This window comes from Natator depressus, chromosome 3, assembly GCF_965152275.1.
Source record: "Natator depressus isolate rNatDep1 chromosome 3, rNatDep2.hap1, whole genome shotgun sequence".
Taxonomy (NCBI): Eukaryota; Metazoa; Chordata; order Testudines; family Cheloniidae; genus Natator; species Natator depressus.
Window position 1 is genome coordinate 44,006,694 of NC_134236.1, and position 23,170 is coordinate 44,029,863.

The following is a 23,170-nucleotide window of genomic DNA, read 5'->3' on the forward strand; positions in this document are numbered from 1 at the left end:
TTAACACCAAATTTAGACAATGCACAAACTATCATCCTGAGAACCTTCTGAATGGCTTAAATTTTCTGTTTTCAGTTCTGCAAGATGTTGGCTGCATAATTTTTTAAAATAAGTGTTCCATAAACAACATTGGTCAACAAATTTATATTCAAATGGAGAACGAACAGCTGAGCAATACATTCATCATATATTCAAACAAATAAAGGGATTCTATCATGAAAAACTGTCGCTTATGAAGCCTGGTTCATATGCCTGACATTTTAAGTAAAACCTTTATCCAGCCACTTTTCATTAAAGTACAGTTTCTATTAAAATAGTTCTAGAGTAAATATTTTATAAGTGCACACAACAGTTCATACAGTATATGCCAAGAGTAGAAACTAAGCAATATTAATTTCAGTGTGAACCCTAAACTTAAAGTTATCCCAACAGTAAATGACTGAAAGCCTACACATAACAAAAAGAAGGCTTTCACAAAGCAACAGACGCAGAGTAAAATTTTAATAAAATATACTTATGAGTAAACTTAGGAATATAAACACAACTGAGCAAGAGAAAGCTTATGTAAATTAAGCAACAAATAAATTTCATGAATCTCTGTATCCTTAAACTGTGTGCAAAATTCTGCGTAGGTTGTACTTTGAATACATCTATCTCAACACTTTAAATTAATTCCTCATGATGTTATATATGACAGTGAACAATATTTTCGAAATGTTGGGTTAACAGTTATTATCAATATTCAATCACTGAATATTGCAATTATATATATACATTCCTTTGCTAATTCAATTGTTATAGGAAATCGTTCTTTGGCATTTTAGCCAAAGAATGTCTATCCCTACCCTCACCCCTGCTTAGTGGGAAAGATGGAGTTAGTATATAGGCCTATTTGTTAGCCTGGGATAGAGTTTTGGGTTTGACTTTTTGATGCTATTATAGCCTTATTAATATGTGTGAACTAAGAATAAAGAAACCCTGTGCTACATCTGCCCACAAGCAGATGGGGTGATAAGGAATGGAGTTAAAAGTGTTACAGGGTATGGTGGGAGTGTAATATATGAGCATACATTGGAAGACTGCCTGGCTCTTCTCTCAAGCCAAGGTCAAGTAACCAGTTAAGGGGGCAAGGAGGGACGGAGGGTCAGGCATAAGAAGCACTAAAAGCCAAAGAAAAGCCTGGCATTGTCCAAACACAATTTCACTCCTTACCCCTCCCATGGGATACAAAAGAGGTGGGACAAAGACCCCAGACTCATAACCCTCCAAAACAGAACATGACCATAAATTGTAAGGGGTGGGATTAGGGGCATGCATTGCAGGTATATTTGGGCCTGCTAAGAAGGAGGAGGTGGGAATGGGGACACAGGCAAGGCTCTGTGGCATCAGAGGTGGGAATGGGGACAAGGGCAAAGGCTCTGAGCTGTCAGAGCTGGGAACAGAACACTGATTAACAGACCCTGCTGGCGTGCAGAGCTATGGATATACTTGCTTGAAACTAATCCGAACAAACATCACATTGCCTGCACTTTGCACTTCTGGTCTGCTTTCTGTGTGTGTCACAAGAATCAGGGGAGGGGGTGAAGGGAAAGCTCTCTACCAGATGATCTGGCAAAACTGGTAGGGAGGAAGACATTCCTTGGAGTTCTGGTTGCCTGCTGAGCTGAGGGGGGGAATTTCCCTTCCCCATATTGGTAACCCACCCATACCTTTCTTTGCACCGGCATGCCTTGGTACAGTTTGAAACCAATGGGTCTCCACGCAGGGGGAAGGGTCCATCCCATGCAAATCCATCTGATCCTTGAGAGAAATGGCTTTAACGGAACTTCTTGCATCAGTAAGTACCACTAAGGTGCGTAAGGGTGTACAGGATTGGGGTTTTTACTTGTGTTATAGCTTGAAAACATGGGATGGAATTAATTTATAAGGCATTTTGTATTTACCTTATGTAGCCATCATGTAAGTAGTTGCAGTTTTATAAATATTCTATTTTAATTTGATATGACTTCATGGAAGTTAATACTATTCAAATAGAAATCTTCATTCTGTAGATAACATAAAAACCCGGCATCTGTGTAACAGGCACCCTTCATTCAGGATAAGTGTAAGAAACAGTAAGAGTCTCAAACCAAAACAAAGGGACATGTAAATCTAACCAGGAAATGGAACTATGTAAGAGGAGGCTTTTTCACTGGATATTGTTTCGTGGAGGGGGTATGTGTCTGTGTCTGACAGAGGCATGAGAAATACTAGAAAAACAGACAGAGAAGGCAGCAGGATGCACCAGATACCACTTAAACAAGCACTGGGAGCATGGAACCAAGAGAAGCCTAGAAGGAGAAGTTGGCCGAAAGGGACTTGGAGCTATGACTAGGGTCCTATCAAATTCATGGCCATAAAAAACACGTCACAGACCGTGAAATCTAGTCTCCCCCCATGAAATCTGGTCTTTTGTGTGCTTTTACCCTAAACTATACAGATTTCAAAGGGGACCAGTGTTTCTCAAACTGAGGGTCCTGACCCAAAAGGGAGCTGCAGAGGGGTAGCAAGGTATTTTAGAGGGGTCACGGTATTGCCACCCTTACATCTGCGCTGACTTCAGAACTGGGTGGCCGGAGAGTGGCAGCTGTTGGCCGGGCACCCAGCTCTGAAGCTAGCGCCCCACCAGCAGCAGCGCAGGAGTAAGGGCCACAATACCATACCATGCCATGGTTACTTCTGTGCTGCTTCTGGCAGTGGCTCTGCCTTCAGAGCTGGGCTTCCGGCCAGCAGCTGCTGCTCTCCAGCTGCTCAGCTCTGAAGGCAGTGTTGCCGCCAGCAGCAGTGCAGAAGTAAGGGTACAAATACCACAACCCTACTTACAATAGCCTTGCGACCCCCCCCCCCCCCAGACAACTCCTTTTTGGGTCAGGACTCCTTTACAACTACAACACCGTGAAATTTCAGATTTAATTAGCTGGAATCATGAAATTTATGATTTTTAAAATCCTATGACCGTGAAACTGACCAAAATGGACCATGAATTTGGTTGGGCCCTAGCTGTGAACAAAGAAACTGCCTCTTGTTGTTTGAGTCCAGACATAGTCTAACATGTTGATAAATGTTGTGGAAAACGTTACTCATGAATAGTTTTAGAATTGCCAAGCTAATAAAGTCATCTTTCTAATAAGAATAGAGAAATAAGGAGCTAATTTTTCAGCTCACATAACCAATCTGAAAGGTACTACAGAATAATTCCCTGCCCTTTAAAATGAATAGGAATCAAATGCATAACAACACTGGGTGCAGTGTGATACTCTCCTAGGTTCATCTGCACTCTTGAAAATGGTGTACAGTGCACAACCAGCAGCAGTGAGACAATATCAGCACAGTCACTGATTTAATCATGCTGCCTGGGAGTAGTTAAGGTCTTGGGAGTCATGTTGAAGGTCAGGATAGTTTCTCCTAATACGTGCCCCAAAATTCAAGGGCTTGGAGCTAAGATTTCCCACATATCCTCAAGCTCCACACAACTCTCAGGTCCCTTTCACCCAGGCCATGCCACTAATTTTGCACCATTGAGAGGTTAACACAGTAAGCCTTCTGCTTGTCAATCATGATAAAATTTAGTTTTAAGTTTTTCCCCTTTGGTGTGATTTTCCATGCCAGAGGGGATCTTATGTCTTTATGCTGATATGGTATTACGCTCTTTAAAAAAAGAAAAAAAAACAAAAAACAAAACTCTACAGTTGAATTTCCCCTTCATAAAATAAAATAATTAAAAACATGAACCTTCTCAAACCAATTCACTCAGAGGTGAGTGGATGTATTTGACATTTCAGGATCATTATGTCAATAGCAACTGATCAGATTCACTTCAGTTGCTAGCAGCTCACAACGTATATGCAGGGAAGTTAGCAATCACCATATCATTAAACCAACCCACAAATCAAATACAGTACCTCTTCAATTCAAATATAAAGCAAATCTGAACATGTAAAAATTCCATTTTTAATATCACTCACAAAGAACTATTTATTCACTTGCCTTTGTGCTTATAGTCACAGCTGCTTTAAAAGCAGCACTTTTTTAAAAATTTCAAACACAACAAGAAAAAAAAGTGAAAATCACTTTAAAAGTCAATTTGGGGACTCTTTAAGAGGCTTTTTCAACTCAAAGATCTAGTGATTATTTCTTTACCCTGAAAGATAATTGATCAAATTCTGCCTTCACTGACACCTGAGTGATCCCTTTACAAAGGCAGAACCTGGCCCAGCACAACTACGGTTCCAGTTGTATTCCATTGCCAATTCTCACAATGAATTCTTTGTTCAGGAATCACACATTCCGTGTTCAAACTTGAGTTTTGAAAACTGTTTTGCATTTTATCTAACTATTCCTTTGGGACTTATAGTATTACAATTTTAATTGATAAATATAGTTGTTCCAAACCCCAATGCTAATTTAAAACATCCTTAAGTGCTTGTTTTCTATTTTTCTCCTTTAACTACAATGGTCATGAAGTACTAAAAATTGTAGCTCTGACTGACCTATAAGTACATAAAGAGTGGAGATCTGTCCATTTACTTCTAGAGCTTTTTTCTCTGCCCACTATTCTGACATCTGCCATGTGCTATCAACGATTTGATGAATGAAATGAAAGCATGTGACCACCTACCCACACACCTTGGCAGAGGTGCACTCCATACACGACGGCCACCACCCAGGCAGGCAAGTTTATTAGCACCTTCCAAGCGATATCCAGGAAAGCAAGAAAAGGTTAAGGAGTCTCCAACACCAAAGTAAAAACCGATTCTTCTACTGAAGGCAGGAACGCCAGGATCATCACATGGTTCCAGATTATATTCTGCTGACAAAAAAACAGAATATATAAATAAACAGGAAAATCCCATACCTTAAAAATAATTGAGAACAAATGAAAATTACAGCTTTGGTATAAAATACTTGGAAAGCATATTTTCTACAGATGTTCATAATCCAAGTCTATTTAACAGTGGCTTCACTCAAAATATTGCTTGATTCTTCCAGCCTGCTCCTTTTCTTTTTGTTATGGTCTGATGTACAGCAGTGTGGGTGGGATAAGTAGATACCTAGTTACACTGATTTTCTTAACTTCAGAGACTTTAATCAGCTTCAAACCACGAGAGGTTCCTTACAATTTGTTTGTATCTCTTGTAGATAACTCATTATCGTGCAATTCAGTTGAACTACCAAACATTAGGGATGAACTTCATAGTTTGCAAACCAATAGTAAAATGGAAAAAGCTTACTAAAATCTAATGAAAGATCAAATTGATGTAGAGATGCATCACCACATTTTCCAAAGATGTGCCTGAGTTTCATGCACAAAGAGTGGAACGGCACTCCTAATCAGGTGAACAATTGCCCTTGCATGCTCTTGAAAATCATGAATGCTGCCACTTAATCAGAAACAATTGTACACCTAAATAAAAAAAATAATGCCTGGGGTCTGATTCTCCTCTCACCTACACTGTAAATCGGGAATAATTCCACTCAAAACAGTGGAGCTACAATAGTGTAAAACTGGTGTAAGGGAAAGTAAAATCAGGCTACTGGATAGGCCTCTATAAGTATATAATTGCTCTTTCAGCATAACTAGCTGTTAACTGCACAGGCCCACACAGAACCATGTACTGCACTAGAACTTTCATTGTTGTCAAAGGGAATTGTGATCACAGATCAAGGAGAGTATACAGTTCTTAGTTATTTAATTTGCACCTGTAAAAAATTAGGATTTATTTTGAAAGAGCTATACTTTGTTCTTTCAGTCCTACAAATCCAATTACTGAGGGGATAGATTGGGTTTTGAAATAAACTCTGAACACATTTTCTTTAGTGTTTTTTTTAACTTCCTTTTAATTACATTTCTACAAAGTTGAAAAGACAATCACAAATATAAAACCCTGTCAACTGAGATAATATACAGACAACAAAACAGATTAAAGAAAAAAAGTATAACACGAAAAATGTAAATCATACCTAAAAAATTGTAATATGATGACTATACCTTCTCAGTGTCTAACCAGTTAATAACAAATAGGTCTTATTTAGATAAGAATAGATAGCATTCTTAGTCCTAGATAGAGTTGTGAATTCAAATTATAACTTGCATAAAAGTTTAAGTAAATATAAAATGGATATCAAACCAATCTACATAAATCCGAAAACTTTGATGTTTTAATTGCATGCAGTTGCACTGAGTAAAAAATTTAGCAACACAGCATCCACACCTGTGTGATGGGGTGTAAATACCCCACACTGGGCCCAAATAGGTTAAAGGACAACACTGAGACCAGGTAGCCCCACCCTACCAAACAAACCAGCAAAGCATGTTCCAGCTGAAGAGGAAGCTTAAACAGGAGCAACCCAGCTCAGATCTAGTCTGACGGCTCCCAAACAAGGGTTCCAAAGAAGCATCTCTGTGAGCAATAGGACTGCCTACTGAGTCCGATTGGAGCTGAAGGTTTAGTTGTCTTTTCTTTTTCTTTTATCTTGTATTGGACCTGGAGCCATAGGGAGAGACAGATGTTTGGAAGTGACCTGCAGAGGTAACTCTGAGGACACTCCAAGGTGTTGGACATTGATTGGCTCTCAAAGGGCCCTGGGTCAAAGTCTGGTGGAGTCCGGGGGGGTGGGGGGTGGGGTGGCCTCCCTTTCAAACTTCCCCTGCTGCAGTAAGGGCACAAGCCTCATTCCCACCCCACTCTCCCTCTGGTAAGAAGAGGGCAAGGATGCTGAAAACCCAAAGTGTAGTTAAGCCCATACACTGGTGAGGAATTGGATTGAAAGACCTTCACGCTGGGAGTTGAAGTTGGATACTAGATGTGTTACCCACTGGGCCACCTGGTCCTCTGAGGCTTTCTGTTACAACCTGACACTAGAAATAGGGACAAAGTTATTTTTTCTTCCTTTACATTTCTTCCCTGACAAAATGTTTTTAAAGTGTACATTTGGGAAATAAACAACCCTTAATTATTTATTTTTCTTAATATTGGTACAGTGTTAAAAAGTGATTTAAAGAATAAATGTTGTTACTACAGTACAACACAATTAACATTTCTGCCTAAGTAGAAAGAGAGGTAGGTTTCCACCTATGTGCCTTTTGTTTTGGTGGCAGATACCACAGTATGAGTAATAGAATAATTGAAATTAGAAACAGAAAACATCCATTAGCCCACTTAGTTCGTCTGTTAGGGTTATTCTTTAGAGTGTATTACTGTGCATATTTATGTCACTATATAAATACGATATTTAACATGCAAAAAAAAAGACGATATCTCAGATATACTGCTACAGACAAAGAATCCACACTATAGTTTGTATTGGAGGGCTGCAATTGATAAGGTGCCCTTAAGCCATATTTTGGGCTTCTGTGATCCTGGGTCAGAAGTACACCAGACCTGTCACCCAATGTAAGTTTAGGAACTAAAAAGTGTCCTATAATTCCCCTACACTAGGGGAAACATTCTGTGGCCAGCAATGCTAGCTTCAGGATCCATTTTTGCTGGTGGTGCAGAGGAGAGTGGCAACAGCCCAGCATCTGGCTGGAAAACTTACAGTTTAAGGGCTTAATCTTGTAAAGTGCTGAGCTCTCTAGCCCCAACTCAACAAAGCACTTAAGAACATGCTTTAACCATTTCTCTAGTTCCCTCAACTTCAGTGTTGTGTGTACTTATGCACATTGCACGGACAGGGCTAGAGTCGCACACCACTTTGCTAACAAAAAATGGGTAACAGGAACAATGGAGAACAAGTGAACACATAAATTACTACATGGCTCAGACAATCTTCTATCTCGTCTGCTGTGCTATCCCTGTGACTGGTCAGCATTTAATGTTTGGGAGACTTCTGGATCAGCTCCTCTAGGTCAGAGGTGATATAACACCCCCGATGCTCAACCACCACTATCCCCCCCACCCCAAGTTAATATATTACTTAAATTGTGAAGAATGGTGATTAATATTCCATGTACATTTTTACCCTAGCCAATGTAACTACCAGTCAAATGCTTACTATTTATATAAATGACTTAATCCTATTCTGAAATCTACATATTTTTCTCAATAATTACTCGTAGCAATGAGTTCTACAAGTGAATTAGTGTTATGTAATTTAAGAATTTTTAGTTTTAAATTTCCTTTCTTTTAATTAATTGGGTGTTCCCTTATTATTGTATTCCAGGAAAAGGTAAATAGGGGTACTTAACTGACTTTCTCTATACCTTCCATTATTCTGTGTATTTTATTTGTCTCTGTGATCAGAATAAGAGTGAAAGAAATAAACCACTCAACTCAGTCAGTTTGTGATGCATGTGTCACAGATGTTCCATGAACTCTATTTTGTGTCATTAATTTAATGTGTTTGAAACACAGTTCTTTGAGATGACAGTTCTTGTTTTGCCATACTCAATTTTAAATTACTCAAGGAAGAGAACTTCTGTATTCTTTTATTTTTTGGTGTTGTTTTTGAATTGTGTCCCCACCTAGCTCCTAATTGAGGACCGATAGATTTACAGAGAAAAAGAAGAGACTTTAGGCCAAAGGCTATGTCTACACTATGGACCTTACAGCGGCACAGCTGTACCACTGCAGCTGTGCCACTGTAAGGTCTCTCATGTAGCTGCTCTGTACCGGCAGTAGAGAGCTCTCCTGCCAGCATAATTAAACCACCCATAACGAGCGGCGGTAGCTGTGTCAGCAGGAGAGCATCTCCCAACGACATAACGCTGTCCACACTGACACTTTTGTCAGTGAAACTTTTGTTGGGGACGGGTTGTTTTTTCACAACCCTGACAGACAAAAGTTTTACCAACAAAAGTGCTAGTGTTGACGTAGCTTAATCCTCCACTTTCTCCCACCTTGGGAATGCATCTGTTCATTGTGATTGCACAGTGGGTGAAAGATGCTACCAAATAACAATGGGGATATCGCCTTAAATACTTATTGTTTTCCAGGGGGAAAGAATAGATTTACATGCCAATTGGACACATAGGCACCGACTCCGGGGAAAAATTAGTGGATGCACCGCACCCACCGGCAGCCAAGCTCCCCACTCCTCGCCTCCTTCTCCCTCCTGAGCGTACTGCCCCCCCCCAGCCCCTCCACCCCGCCGCCTAATAGCTGTTTGGCAGCGCTTAGGACTTTCCGGGAGGGAGGGGAAGGAGCGGGTACCCAGAGCGCTCACGGGAGGAAACGGAGAACAGGTGAGGAAGGGGTGGGGACTTGGGCGAAAGGGGGTGGAATGAGGCTCGAAGGGGGTGTGGCTGGGGTGAGACAAGGCAGGGTGGGGTGGGGATTTTGGGGAAGGGGTGGAATGGGGCTAGGGCAAGGGTGGGGCAGGGATGGGAAGAGGTGGGGACAGGGGCGAGGGTCAAGCACCCACCGGACAGAGGGGAAGTCGGTGCCTATGACTGGACAGCACCAATGAAGATGCAAATGCGGGGGGGGGATATATAGTCATAATTAGCAAGAGTGATATTGTGCAGCATAAACAAAATCTATTTCCTGATTGTTATAAAGATCAGAAGATATTTTGCTTGTACATTTTGCCTATTTGCATGTGCAACAGTGTACATAAAACATTCATATTTCCAGTTTTACTAGTCATTTATATTGCACATATTAATTTACCTCTGCAACCTGCATATTTTCTTACTGCACACTGAAATTGCAATTTTTAAAAGTTAAGTTCAATGGGAAGTCAAAATAACCCCTCCAGGACATTTTTTCCCCTAGAGAGGAACTGAAAAATAAACTTAGCAATACAGTCACTTTGTAGTCAAAGAAAAAAATGCTTTTGAAAGTAGAATACAGCAAAACAGCTCACATGTGGCAGATCAAAACTGCAAAAGTGATTGCTTTGCATGCTTAATACATCATTTTCTATTTGTGTTCTAGACTTCCATCACCTCTGTCAGTTCAGTTTTTAGTGATGCTGGAGAAAACTGCTGTCTCAGCTCATTCAGTTCGAACTGTTCTCTTTTCAGTAAACAATTCTCACTTTGCAGAAGTACATTTTACTTGCCTGAAAGTGAGGAAATAGTATTCTTAAACTCAGTCGTTTGTCCTCTAAAATGCATATTTATGATATTATTGCTACCTATCTAATTCTGGTGTATTGGCTGAAGAGAAGATGTGAGCCCTTTTTGTGAGTGAGAAACACTTGAGATTTCATAAAACCCAAGAACCTTATTTTGTGTATTTATCTTCAAGTTCCTTTTGTGAATTATTTAAAAATAGATTGATCGATCACGTAAATAGTTCGATACACATTACAACATCTTACCACCGCTAACCTCTCGCTTAATTAACGCAGATTATCTGCAATGGGTAAAATCAGTCACCTGACAAGTAAAGCTATTGCTGCTGCTGTAACCAACAAGTCTTTTGAACAAGAAATCCAGTCACCATATTTTATTTGAAAACAGCAAGGTGCATATGACTCTGTTGTAAATCAGAGAAGGAAAGGCATAATCTCTAGCTGGTCAGCTTGCTACATTTGAAAAATAATGCAAGAATATTTGGGGCAGTAGCTCCCCTGTCACTAAATATTCAGATCCAAGAAGGGAGAACTAGCAGATTAAACAAGCACTGCTTTCTAGAGGGGTAAACATCATGCAGCTCTACGGGTTTACACATCCCAGAAGTGGGAATTGGCACCGAAAAATATTGAAGAATTTATCTATTCCATCTGTGCACTCTTGTTACATCAATACAGAGTAAATATAAGCAACTGTGACTTATGGGGTTTAAATTCCACTCAAATATTAGTTGATATAATTACCAGAACTTCTAGATACATTAAAGCCTGATAATTCAAATATTCTTTTTTATTTTTACATAATACATGGATACCAATCCCAGATCATTTTTGGCATGAGGGTCTGTTCCATTACTCCCACCTGTTGCTGTTACCTTTCTGACATACTTTCTTCCGTTTATTGCTCACACATTTATCCCCTGCTTTACACCTCTGCCAGTGATGGTTCTCTCCCTCAGCTGCACCCTTTCTCTCCGTTTCTCACCAGTTTTATTTGTCTGGCCAGGAGAGAGTTCATCCTTACTCCTGTAGCCCTAGGTGTTCACTGGAGCAGGTCACATCTCAAACAGCCTCCTCTTCACCAATGAAATCATCTCCACCTCTGAGTCTGTTGGCCTTCTTTACACTTGCTAATTTTGAGGTAATTTATTCATTGTTGTTCTCTCTCCTATTTTGGAAACCAGGATTTATAAACACCTGAAACAACTTCTTTTTATTGCTATTTAGTAACATTTGTTCTGACTAAAATGAAAAACGATTGAAGATATTTTCAAACCATTTGTTAGTCCTGAATTCTTTACCTGAAAATGTTACATTGAAACCTTCATAGGAGATTGAAAAGTCAGATATAAATCGAAGCTGTGCAGTGAAGTTTCCAAAGAGGCCAGCTTTAATTGTAGCGGGTAACACTGAGCCAGTTAATCTGGCCACTGGTTCTGTGAAGCTGCCATCTTCAGTGATGAGCAAATAGTCATGAGAACTCTCAAGGTGAAAGGTGTGAAAGACCAACTGTACTCCTGGAAGAAGAAGAAAAAAAAAAGATGAGGGAGTGTTAAAAGTTAAGGTATAGAATTGGAATGTAGGGTAGTTATTTGCTGCTGCAGCTGAGCTAGTTTTCTTTGTCTGGCTATACCAAAAGAAGGACAAGATATACTTGATATGGATTTAATCAGGCCACAACTTTATTATTAGATGTCTGGGACTACCCAGCAGATAGAATTGTACAGTAAAGGCAACTCCATGTTCATTCAAATATATGCTTGTGGCTTCCACCAGCCCCCCTTCATTTTCCATCCAGGTTCCCCAACCAACCCATGGCTTGGACCTTACCATCCACCCTCCCCTCTTAGGATGGTTCAGGTGGGCTATAAGAAAGGGTACCAATCAGAGGAGCCCCCAAACCTTTCCCCCATTCTGTTCCTTTAACCAGCACCTCCTTTTTAAGTCCTTCACCAGGCCATTTATCTGGTCACTGGATGCCTTCCCTATGGAGTAACTGCACTTGACATCTGCCCCACACTTACAAAATGAGTTGCAACATATAACTTAACCCCATTTTCTCCTCACTATAAGAGGTCCTCCCTGACACCTGCTCTGGGGAAGGCGAAAAAAAACCCACTCCACTGAAGCCATTATAGTAGTGAGGGAAAAATGCCTTCTCAGCCCCCTGAAAAAGGAGAGACCAGTGCAATATCCATATCAGGTCCTATCCCAACCTGATATTAGCACCTCGAGAGGAGAGAGAGAAGGTGTTGCATTGAGAAAGGGCTTTTAATGCCCATGCTTGACCCTTTTAAAGCCTTCCACACTTACATTCTCAGGGGATGAGTCAGTGTCACCAGGCTGACCGCCACCCACCCTTTTGCAGCAGCTTCTGATATATTTGCCCCCCTCCACCCATAAAGCATTGCTACCCCTCCTCCAGCAAGCCCAGACAATGTCCCTCCTGCTTCAGGTGAGATGCGGTTATTCACTTTACACACAGGTGATACAGACTGAAAACCTTCAAGAAATATGGAAGGAAAAACCTTTAAGCCTAACGACATGTTTAAAGACAGATTTTCAGAAAGCCTATATACAATAGAAAAACAAGTAATATTTCAGAAATGCACATACTAGAACACTATAGAATATATATGTGTGGGTGCAGTTGGTGGATATTGTTGTATTTGGAAAAAGAGCTTGTAGTCTAGTTGACAGAGCACTAGACGGGAGCTATGAACTGATATTAATTCAAGTTCTGCCACTAGCTTGCTTGTTTTTGTGGGCAACTCACATAACTTCCCTGGGATTCATTTTCCCCATTTGTACAACAGAAATAATAATATTACTTAACTCACAGGAAAATTGTAAGAGTTAATTGTTAATTTATGTACAACATTTCGAAAAGCGGAAGCCATATACATAGGGTGTACAAAGCATTATTATTTCATGTGCACAGGGTATTCATGTGTAACTGCATGAATACAATATGGTTGAATACAGGTATCTGAGTGCATATCTGATGAGCGCACCCATATGCTCTATGTCCAAAGGATATCCATAAATACGATCAATTTGTTCAGGCGGGTCGGTTGATTTAAGGATTTTCAAGGTTGTCAAATGCTAAACAAATGTTCTGTACTTGGTCGTTCTGAAACCCTTACTGGTTTAGGGGTTCCATGAAATCTGAATCAAGATCTCTAACACTGCCATTCCTACCACTACACATACCAAAAGGGTATTCATTTCTCTAATAGCCCTTTATCCTTAAATCTATACTTAAGCCCAAGGTGCTTGCCTACAGTGATCATCCTCTCAACTCCCTGGATGCAATTTGTTAGGTTTTGTGGAGGGAGGGAAGGGAAAAGGAAATGCTGAAAGAGTGCCTTTTCGGAATAATTACTGTAATGGTTAGGGACTGATGTCTCTTCTCTTTACAGTAAGGCTGTCATTAGCACTATGTGAGGCCAACTTCCAATTTACTAGACTACCCAGATATCCCCCCATAACCTAGGAATAAAAATATTTCATTATTGAGGTCAGTCCTTCCATTTCTGGCCTAAAGAGTCAATTGCTGACATTGTGTTATGATCATAGTCTATCCACATTAAGAAAATTTACTGCAGAGTCTGTACTATTGTTGGGACAATTATCTCCCCACTTCAGTGTTTTACAAATGTTTGCAAAATTTATAGTCTTGAATTAGTTTGAAACACAAAAAATCCTTTCTGCTGCTCAGTATGAGGGAAATAAAATCAGAAAACTACTCTGAAATGATATCAACTTTAACAGGTTAGTTCAAATATTCAATTATGGAATTATCTCAAAGGGTGGTCCCTTATTGATAAAAGTGTCTATAATTCACCTAGAAGAGTTGTTATTCAGTTGAAGACTAATGTGAATTAGCACAAACCCGCCCCCCAACAATTTATGGCCTTACTGGTTTGGTATTTATTTATTTAAATGGCAACTAATGCATTTATTTTTATGCCAATTAAAAATTGCTCTTTTTAATAATTCCAGGTATATATAGAATATGTTACATTTCTCTGTCTTCCCATTTTTCATAAATTCATGGAGTATATAGCCAGAATGGACCATCAGATCATCTAGTCTGATTTCCTGCAATATCACAGACTATTATATTTCACCCAGTTACCCCTGTATTGAGCGCAATATCCCAAAAGCATATCTTCCAACAAGGCATCCAGTCTTGATTTGAAGACAAAGGATGGAGAATCCGCCACTTCCCTTGATAGTTTGTTGCACTAGTTAAACACCCTCATTGTTAAAAAATTGCACCGTATTTTCCATTTGAATTTGTCTGGGTGAGATTCCAGACACTGTTTTTTGTTATGGCTTTCTCTGCTACATTAAAGAGACTTTTAATACTCACTATATTCTCACAATAAACAACAAACTAATCAATAAAGACAACCAAAGAGAGACAATTCCATTTTAAGACAATTTTAGAAATTTATTTTTATCCTGCAGTGTATGTGACTTCATGCCAGATCACTCCAAATCAGGCAGAGAAGGGATTTAAACTTGGGTTTTCTACATCACAAACCAGCACCCTAACTAACCCCAGGGTTATAGAGAAAGAGTCAGCATGTCTGTGTCTGCTTCTCTTTCTTTCCCCTTCTCCTCACAACAAAAGATTTGTGGAAACTGATACAGCTTTGACAAAACAGGATAGTTTGACAAAAAGGTTCCGAATGGCTCTACTAAGAAGTCACCTCTCAGTCTTCTTTTGATAGGCTACACAGCTGAGATCAAGTTTGTCACTGTAAGACATTTTCTCCTTGAATAATTTTTGTGGCTCTTTTCTGCACCTGCTCCAATTTTACAGCATCCTTTTAAAAATATGGACACCAGAACTGGACTTGGTCTTCCAGTACTGGTCTCAACAATGCCATATACAAAGGTAAAATCACCTCCGACCTCCTACTCCCTGTTTATCCCAAAGATTGCATTAGCCCTTTTTTCCCCCAGCATCACAATGGAAGTTCATGTTGAGTTGCCTGTCTACTAAATCCCCCCTAAATCCTTTTCAGAGTGACTGCTTTCCAGGATACAGTCCCCTATTCTGTAGATATAGCCTACATTCCTTGTACCTGGATGTTTAACTTTTCATTGGGCTGTATTAGAAAATTATGCCGTTTGAATGGGCCCAGCTTACAAAGCAATCAAGATGGCTCTGTATGACTGTCCTGCTTTACAATTATTTTCCACACCAAAAATCTTTGTGTCATCCAGAAATTTTATCAGCTGTGATTTTATATTTATTTCCAGATCATTGATGAAAATGTGGAATAGTGTCTGGCCTAGTACTGATCCCTGTAGAACCCCACTAAACATTTGATGACAGTTCCCCATTGACAACCACTTTTTGAGATTTCTCAGTTAGCCAATAATAAAAACATTTTGTGTATGCTTTATTGATATTGTAAAGTGCTAATATTTTAATTGAAATATCATGCAGTACTAAGTAGAATGCCTTACAAAACCTTAGTATATCAATGCAGTTGCTTTCATCAACCAAACTTGTAATCTCAAAGAAAGAAATCAGGTTTGCTTAAAAATACCTATTTAATATAAAATCCTGTTGACAGACATTAAAGAATTAAAGGATAGGAATATATGCATCAATTGAATTCTATATCAGTGTTTCCATTATGTTGCCTGAAGAGTGATGTCAAGCTAAAAAACGGTTACCTACATTCCTTTAACTGTTGTTCTTCGAGATGTGTTGCTTGTGTCCATTCCAAGTAGATGTGTGAGTGCCACATACACAGTTGTTGGAGGGTTTTTCCCCTAGCAGTACCTATCGGGTCGGCTGTGGAGCTCTCTGGGGTCGCGCCTTTATGGCGGTGAATATAAGTCCCTATACACTCACTGCCTCTTCAGTTCCTTCTTGCTGGATACTCCAGCAGAGGGGCAGGTGGGTGAGTCTTGGAATGGACAGGAGCAACACATCTCAAAGAACAGTTACGAGAAAGTAGGTAACTGTTTTTTCTTCAAGTGCTTGCACATGTCAATTCCAAGTAGGTGACTCCCAAGCATCTTCTAGAACAGAGGTGGGCAAACTACAGCCCGCGGGCCACATCCGGCCCATGGGACCATCCTGCCTGGCCCTTGAGCTCCCGGCCAGAGAGGCTAGCCCCCGGCCCCTGCCCTGCTGTCCTCCCTCCCTTGCAGCTACGCTGCCGCATGGGCAGCATTCTGGGTGGCGGGGGTTCGCGCTCCTGCAGGACAATGCGGCAGTGTGTCTGACTCTGGCCAGGCGGCGCGGCTGCCAGACAGGCTGCTCTGAGCGGGATGGTAAGGGGGCCGGGGGATTGGATAAGGGGCATGGGGTCCCGGGGGCAGTTAGGGGACAGGGAGCAGGGGGCAGTTGGATGGGGTGGAGGTTCGGGGATGGGGAACAGGGGTGGTTGGATAGGCTTGGGAGTCCCAGTGGGCCTGTCGTGGGGTGGGGGGGTGGATAGGGGTCAGGGCAATTAGGGGACAGGGAACAGGGGGGTTGGATTGGGGTGGGGTCCTGGGGGAGCAGTTAGGGGCGGGGGTGATCAGGGGACAAGGAGCTGGGGGGGGGGTTGGATGGGTCAGGGGTTCTGAGGGGGGCAGTCAGGGGGCAGGAAGTGGGCAGGGTCAGATAGGGGGCAGGGGCCAGGCTGTTTGGGGAGGCACAGCCTTCCCTACCTGGCCCTCCATACAGTTTTGCAACCCCGATGTGGCCCTCGGGCCAAAAAAAGTTTGCTCACCCGTGTCCTAGAAGGAGGGGTCAGAGATCAGCCGGTCACAGACTGCAGCACCACTCTGCCAAATGCTGCATCGTCTCTGGCCTGCTGCGTAATGGTGTACTATGATGTAAATGTGTGGATTGACGACCACATCATTGCTCTGCAGATGTCTTGAATGGGGACTTACAACAGGAATGCCGCCGAGGATGCCTGCACCCTTGCGGAGTGTGCCATCAGTGTGGGGGTAGGTATCTTTGGTAGGTTGTAGCATGCCTTGATACAGGCCTTGATCCATGAACAGATTATTTGGGACAAAACTGGAAGCCCCTTCATCAGCTCCGCAATCGCAATGAAGAGTTGTGTTGATTTCCGAAACGGCTTTGTTCTTTCAGTGTAAAAGGTTAACACTCACCTGACATCCAGGGAGTGGAGCATTCACTCCCTGTTGCTAGTGTGTGCCTTAGGAAAGAACACTGGAAAAAATAGATATGGGTTCACGTGAAATTGCGGCACTACCTTTGGGAGAAAATGTGGGTGTAGCCACAACTGCACCTTGTCCTTATAGAGGACAGTATATGGGGGCTCAGAAGTCAAGGCCTTAAGCTCAAACACCCTCATGGCTGAAGTTATAGCCACCAAGAATGCTGCTTTCCAGGAAAGGTAGAGAAGAGAGTATGTCACTAGGGGCTTGAAGGGAGGTCTCATCAGTCTTGAGAGCACCAGGCTGAGATCCCATGCAGGGACTGGCTGTCTTACTTGTGGGTACAGTCTATCTAGTCCTTTGAGCAAGTGGCCAACCATGGGGTTAGCAAAAACCAAGTGACTGGCTGAACTGGGATGGAAAGCTGAGATAGCGGCCAGTTGCACCTTTATTGATGACACTGACAGACCTTGCTGTTTCAGGTGTAGTAAATAGTCCAGGACAAAGGGGATCGATGACTGTAAAGATGGAATGTCCTTTTGTAATGACCAAATAGAGAATCTCTTCCACTTAGCCAAAAAAGTGGCCCTAGTGGCTGGTTTCCTGCTGGCAAGGAGAACTTCTCTAACAGGGTCTGAGCATGTGAGCTCCAAGGGATTTAGCCACGGAGTTTCCATGCCGTGAGGTGGAGAGACTCTAGATTGGGATGCTGGAGGCAGCTGTGGTCCTGCATGATCAAGTTCTGGACCAGGGGCAGGGTTATCAGTGTATCCACCAACAGGTCTAGAAACACGGTGAAACTGTGCTGGAGTGGCCACACTGGTGTGATTCAGTTAATTGATGCTCCCTCTCTTCTGACCTTCATCAGGACCTTGTGTACAAGCAGGAAAGGGCGTGAATGCATATAGCAGGTTGTCCTTCCAAGGGAAGAGAAAAGCATCTGAGAGGGAGCCCGGACTGTGATTCAGGAAGGAGCAAAATAGGTGACGCTTCCTATTGTGCTTTGTCACAAACAAATCTATCTGGGGAAATCCCCACAGTTGGAAGATGTTGTTCATGACATCCGGGCAGAGGGACCACTCATGATTGTGAAATGACCTGCTGAGATGATCGGCCAGTTCATTCTGAGAACCCAGAAGATACGATACCTCTAGATGTCTTGAGTGGACAATGCAGAAGTCCCACAGCTTGAACACTTCCTGGCATAGGGGAGAGGAGCAAGCACCACCCTGTCTGTTTATATAGAACGTTGCTGCCACCTGCCCTCCAGATGGGTTTGGAACATTTGGTAGGCAAGGCGAATTACCTTTAGCTCTCTGATGTTGATGCATAGCGAAAGTTCTGCCTGGGACCAGAGGCCTTGAGTTCTGAGTCTTCCTAGGTGCGCCCCCCCATCCAATTGCCAGTGCATCTGTGACTAGAGACAACGAGGGTTGGGGCCTGGAGAAGGCAATTCCTGTACACACCGCTTGTGGGTTGAGCCACCACAGGAGGGACTCGATAACCAGAGGAGGAAGTGTAACTATTTTGTCTATCTGGTCTCTGTTTGGCCTGTACACTGAGGCCAGCTAGGCCTGAAGAGGTTGGAACCGAAGTCTCGCATGATGTATTAAATATATATAAGTGGCCATATGACCGAATAGCTTCAGGCAATTTCACACCATAGCAGTGGGGTATCGTTGTAAGTCCTCTATAATGGTGCACAAGGTCAGAAAATGTGATTCTGGAAGGAATGCTTTGGCTTGACCTGAGTCTAGGAGAGCTCTGATGAACTCTATCCTCTGGGTGGGGGTTAAAGTTGACTTTGACATATTTGGTGTCAACTGGCTACAACCAACATGCACTTGGTGAACACCCGAGGACCCACCGACAGCCCAAAGGGGAGAACCATAAACTAATAATAGGTATTGTTGACCATGAAGCAGAGGAACCGCCTGTGGGATGGGACTATTGACATGTGAAAGTACACGTCTTTCAAGTTGAAGTCGGCATACCAGTCCCCCGGATCCAGGGAAGGAATAATGGAAGCCAGGGAGACCATGCAAAACTTCAGCTTTTTCATGAATCTGTTGAAGCTTCGCAGGTCTAAAATTGGCCTTAGCTCACCTCTGGCTTTTGGGATTAGGAAATTTCAGGAATAAAACCCCTTGCCCCTGAACTCCTGAGGGACCTCCTCTACCGCTCTGGCTTCTAAAAGCACTTGCACCTCCTGCATGAGAAGTTGCTCATGAGAAGGTCCCTTAAGAGGGACAGGGAATGGGGGGTGGGAGGGAGGAAGGGAGCAGAATTGGAGAGAATATCCCAATTGTACCGTGAGCAAGACCCATTGGTCCAAGGTGATTCAGGCCCAGGCATGGTAGAAATGGGATAGATGGTTCACTAAACAGAGAAAAGGACCTGGGATTTTGCCTGGTGCATTGCCCCTGGGCGCACCTTCAAAAGATTTGCTTGGAGGCTGAAGACTGCCTCTCAAGCCCTGGCCTGGGTTCGAAGAGGGATGCGGTGCCCCGCTTCCTGCTGTAATCCTGTCTAGAATGAGCAGGGTAGAAGTGTGGTGGAGGCTGAGGTTTGAAATGCTTCCTTTGTGTGGTTGGTGTATGGAGCCCCAGAGATTTTAATGTTGCTCATCAGTCCTTGAGACTGTGGAGCTTAGCGACTGTTTGCTCCAAGAACAAACCTGAGATGTTGAAGGGCAAGTCTTGGATTGTTTGCTGGACCTCATACAGGAAACCCAAAGCCTGCAGCGAAGAGCTCCTTCGAGTGGCTATAGAGGTCAACATCGTGCGGGTTGCCAAGTCTGCAGAGGCCAGTGTGGCTTGCAAGGAAGTCCTTGCTATAACTTTACCTTCTTTGAGGATGGCTCCAAACTCTGACCAGGATTCAACTGGAAGCAACTCTTTAAACTTAGTCAGAGTGTTTCAAGAATTAAAATTGTAGCAGCTGAGGACCACCTGCTGGTTGGCAATCCAAAGCTGGAGCCCTCCAGTAGAGTAGACCTTTTAGATGAAGAGGTCCAACTTCTTTGCCTCCTTAGATTTGGGCACCGGTCCCTGGTGCCCTTGCCTCTCTTTCTCATTTGCGGTCACCACAACTAGTGTGCCTGGATGAGGGTGGGTAAATAGGTACTCATACCCTATTGAGGGTACAAAGTACTTTCTCTCCACCCCTTTGGCTGGGGGGGACGACAAGAGGAGGAAGTGTCATAAGGTCTTAGTGGTGTTTTGGATGGTCTTAATCAGGGGTAAGGCTACCCTTGAAGGAACCTTGGGTGTCAGAATATCCACTATGGGGTCAGTCTCCTCTGATACCTCCTCTGCCTGAAGGCCCCAAGTTCTGTGCCACCCTCCTGAGTAGCTCCTGGTAGGCTCTGTTGTCCATAGCTGGCAACATGGCAGATGAGCCCACTACTGCCTTGTCTGGGGAGGATGAGGATGAGGCTCACCCTGAGATGATGTCTCTTGCATGGTGCTGGAGGTGGTACCAGCCTGGTCTCAGTGCTGGCTTGGGCGTCGGCCTCGGTGCCGGCCTGGACGCCAGTCTTGGAGCCTTGTGGTGGTTCCCGGGCAGTATAGGATGTCAGAGGGGCCCACCTTTCTGAGGCAACTGACAGAGATCTGGAGCCTGGCCTCTGGGCTTGGTGGTAGGGCCACAGGGTCCAGAAGGGCCACTGCGCTGGCACCTGCCATTGCGGTGGCCAGGGCATCAGAAGGGACTTCTGTCCCTACTCCTGCCTTGAATAGTGCTGAGACATATGACTCCAACTGAGTCTGAAGACATCTGCGATCTCTATTACCACGGCGGTGCCAAACGCGGCAGTGTCAGACAGGAGTGTTGAGGGGAGGGTGACCAGTGCTGCATCATGGCCAATCTACCCTTGGAAGGGACGTTGCTGCTCTGCAGTGCCAATGTCGGGGACTGCAGAGCTGTCATAGCTATGGGGTCCCTGGCCGGCTCAAACATGTCCAGGGTAGACGGAAGATCCAGATTCTCCACGGGGCTCTCCCATGTGGGGGAATCCACCAGTACCGGACTCGACTGACCTCTCTGCGAGGCTGGAGTCAATGTTGGCAGTTTAGTTGGAGCACGAGCTGAGTGTCCCAGCACGGGACACGCTCCGCTAGTGCTTTCGCATTCCACTGCTCTAACTGTGGGTGAACACTCCCTCTCAGCTCTCTTCTGCTTCTTGTGCAGCACCGGAGAATGTGAGTGGTGCCGGTATCTGGAGGTCTTTGGTGCCAGGGAGTGGTGGTGCCGAGGGTCTCTAAACCCACAGTCCTTTTTCAGTGCTTCACCCTCTCTCAGCGAGGCTGGTACGCTCCACACCTAAGTGTTGGGTTTCGGGTCCGATGCGGGCTGTGCAAGCTGGGGATGGATAGCTGACTCCATGAAGAGTAGCTTTAACCCAAACTCCCTCTTCTTTTTGAATCATCGGTGGAAGCCTTTCCAGACCTTACAACTGTCTGTCTGGTGGGTTTCCCCCAAGCACTTTAAGCAAGAGTCATGTGGGTTGCCCTGGGGCATAGGCTTCTGGCAGGACCTGCATGGTTTGAACCCTTGAGACTGAGGGCATGCCCCAGTCCTTGGGATGGACTTATCTAACTAATTATAAAACTCCTTGAAACACTAACCAACACTAAGCTAACTATTTACAGGTACAAAGAGAAAGTCCACTGGGGGATTGCTTACTGTAGCAAGAGAGAAGAAAGCAGTTCCAATGACTGTCATGGGCAGTAAGAAAGAACTGAAGAGGCAGTAGGTTGGCAGGGACCTATATACACCATCATGAAGGCGCGACTTCAGGGGGCTCCACAGCCATCCCAACAGGTATTGCTAGGGGAAAAACCTTCCAACAACTGTGCATGTGGTGCACACATACCTACTTGGAATCAACATGAGCAAGCACTCGAAGAAGAACTGGACTATAGTTACCTAGTCTTCAAAGACATATTAAAAATGAACGTGGGTGGGCCAAACCTGCTAGGACGTTTAGGGTAAAGTTATCCAGCCTGCTGATTTTAAAATATTTCTGTCCTGTAAATGTTGTTTAATGACCTCTTTAATTACAAATATATTGAAAGGTTCTTCAACTTCCTCATGTGATATGAATACTTCATCGTCCTTCTTTCCAAATAAAAAACAGAAATAGGTCTTGGAAACTTCTGCCTTTTCTGCATCATTATTAATGGTTTTACCCTCTCCCTCTAGTAATGGGCACATACCATCAGTAGGATTTCTTTTGTTCCTCACACATTTAACTTTTTTCTTCTTATTGTACCTAGCTCCGCCAGACATGGATTTCTCCCTGATATCTTTGGCTCTCTGTATCAATTTTCTACATCTCATAACTTCTAATTTATATTGATTTCTATTTATTTTCCTGTTTCCCCCCACTTGATATACAATTACTTTTTTATTTCTAATTCAACAACATCACTCCCACTGAACCAGGGTGGCTTTTAGCCAAATGTGTCCTTTTTTTTGTTTTTTATTTTAGAATCTAGGCTATTTGATCTAATTAACTCTTTTTAAAGCACTCCACTTGTTGTTCTGTCTACATTTTTCTCCCAATGTGTTCTCCCCATAGCTTTCCTCAGCTTTGGGAAATTAGCCCTTTTGAACTACTAATTATATATATTACATATGGGATAGTCCTTTATTTTCCATATCAAATGTATTTAGGTCATGATCATTGGTCCTTAGGCCAGTGTTTCCCAAATGGTGTATCCCAACCCACCAGTGGATTTCAGGAAGATTCTAGATGGGGCACCATGACAAGGGCTTGATTAACCCAACACTGGGCCCTGTCCTGGGCAAACATACACTTCTCTCAGCGTAGTGTGGAGGGGAGGCCCTGAGGGTTGGGAATTGGAGGGAGTCGCAGTGCCCAGAGCAGCAAGCTAGGCCCAGCACGGCAGGACAAGAGCCTGCAAAGTGAGTGTGGGGAAGGCTCGCTCTCCAAACC

At 43.1% G+C, this 23,170-nt stretch overlaps 1 protein-coding gene and 1 long non-coding RNA gene across 2 annotated transcripts in view; one reads left to right on the plus strand and one right to left on the minus strand.

Moving 5' to 3' along the window:
* Window positions 1-23,170, minus strand: part of CSMD1 (CUB and Sushi multiple domains 1) — a 1,960,312-nt gene that overhangs the window by 457,647 nt on the left and 1,479,495 nt on the right. Inside the window, exons 20-21 of the mRNA XM_074947791.1 lie at window positions 11,361-11,576; window positions 4,658-4,846 (exon numbers count right to left, since the gene is read on the minus strand). Coding sequence (XP_074803892.1) covers window positions 4,658-4,846; window positions 11,361-11,576 — 405 coding nt within the window. The remainder of the gene's footprint in view (window positions 1-4,657; window positions 4,847-11,360; window positions 11,577-23,170) is intronic.
* Window positions 1,619-22,094, plus strand: LOC141984633 (uncharacterized). Its single transcript, XR_012638762.1, has 3 exons — window positions 1,619-1,837; window positions 16,954-17,031; window positions 21,861-22,094. It is a non-coding gene; the product is annotated as an uncharacterized LOC141984633 (long non-coding RNA).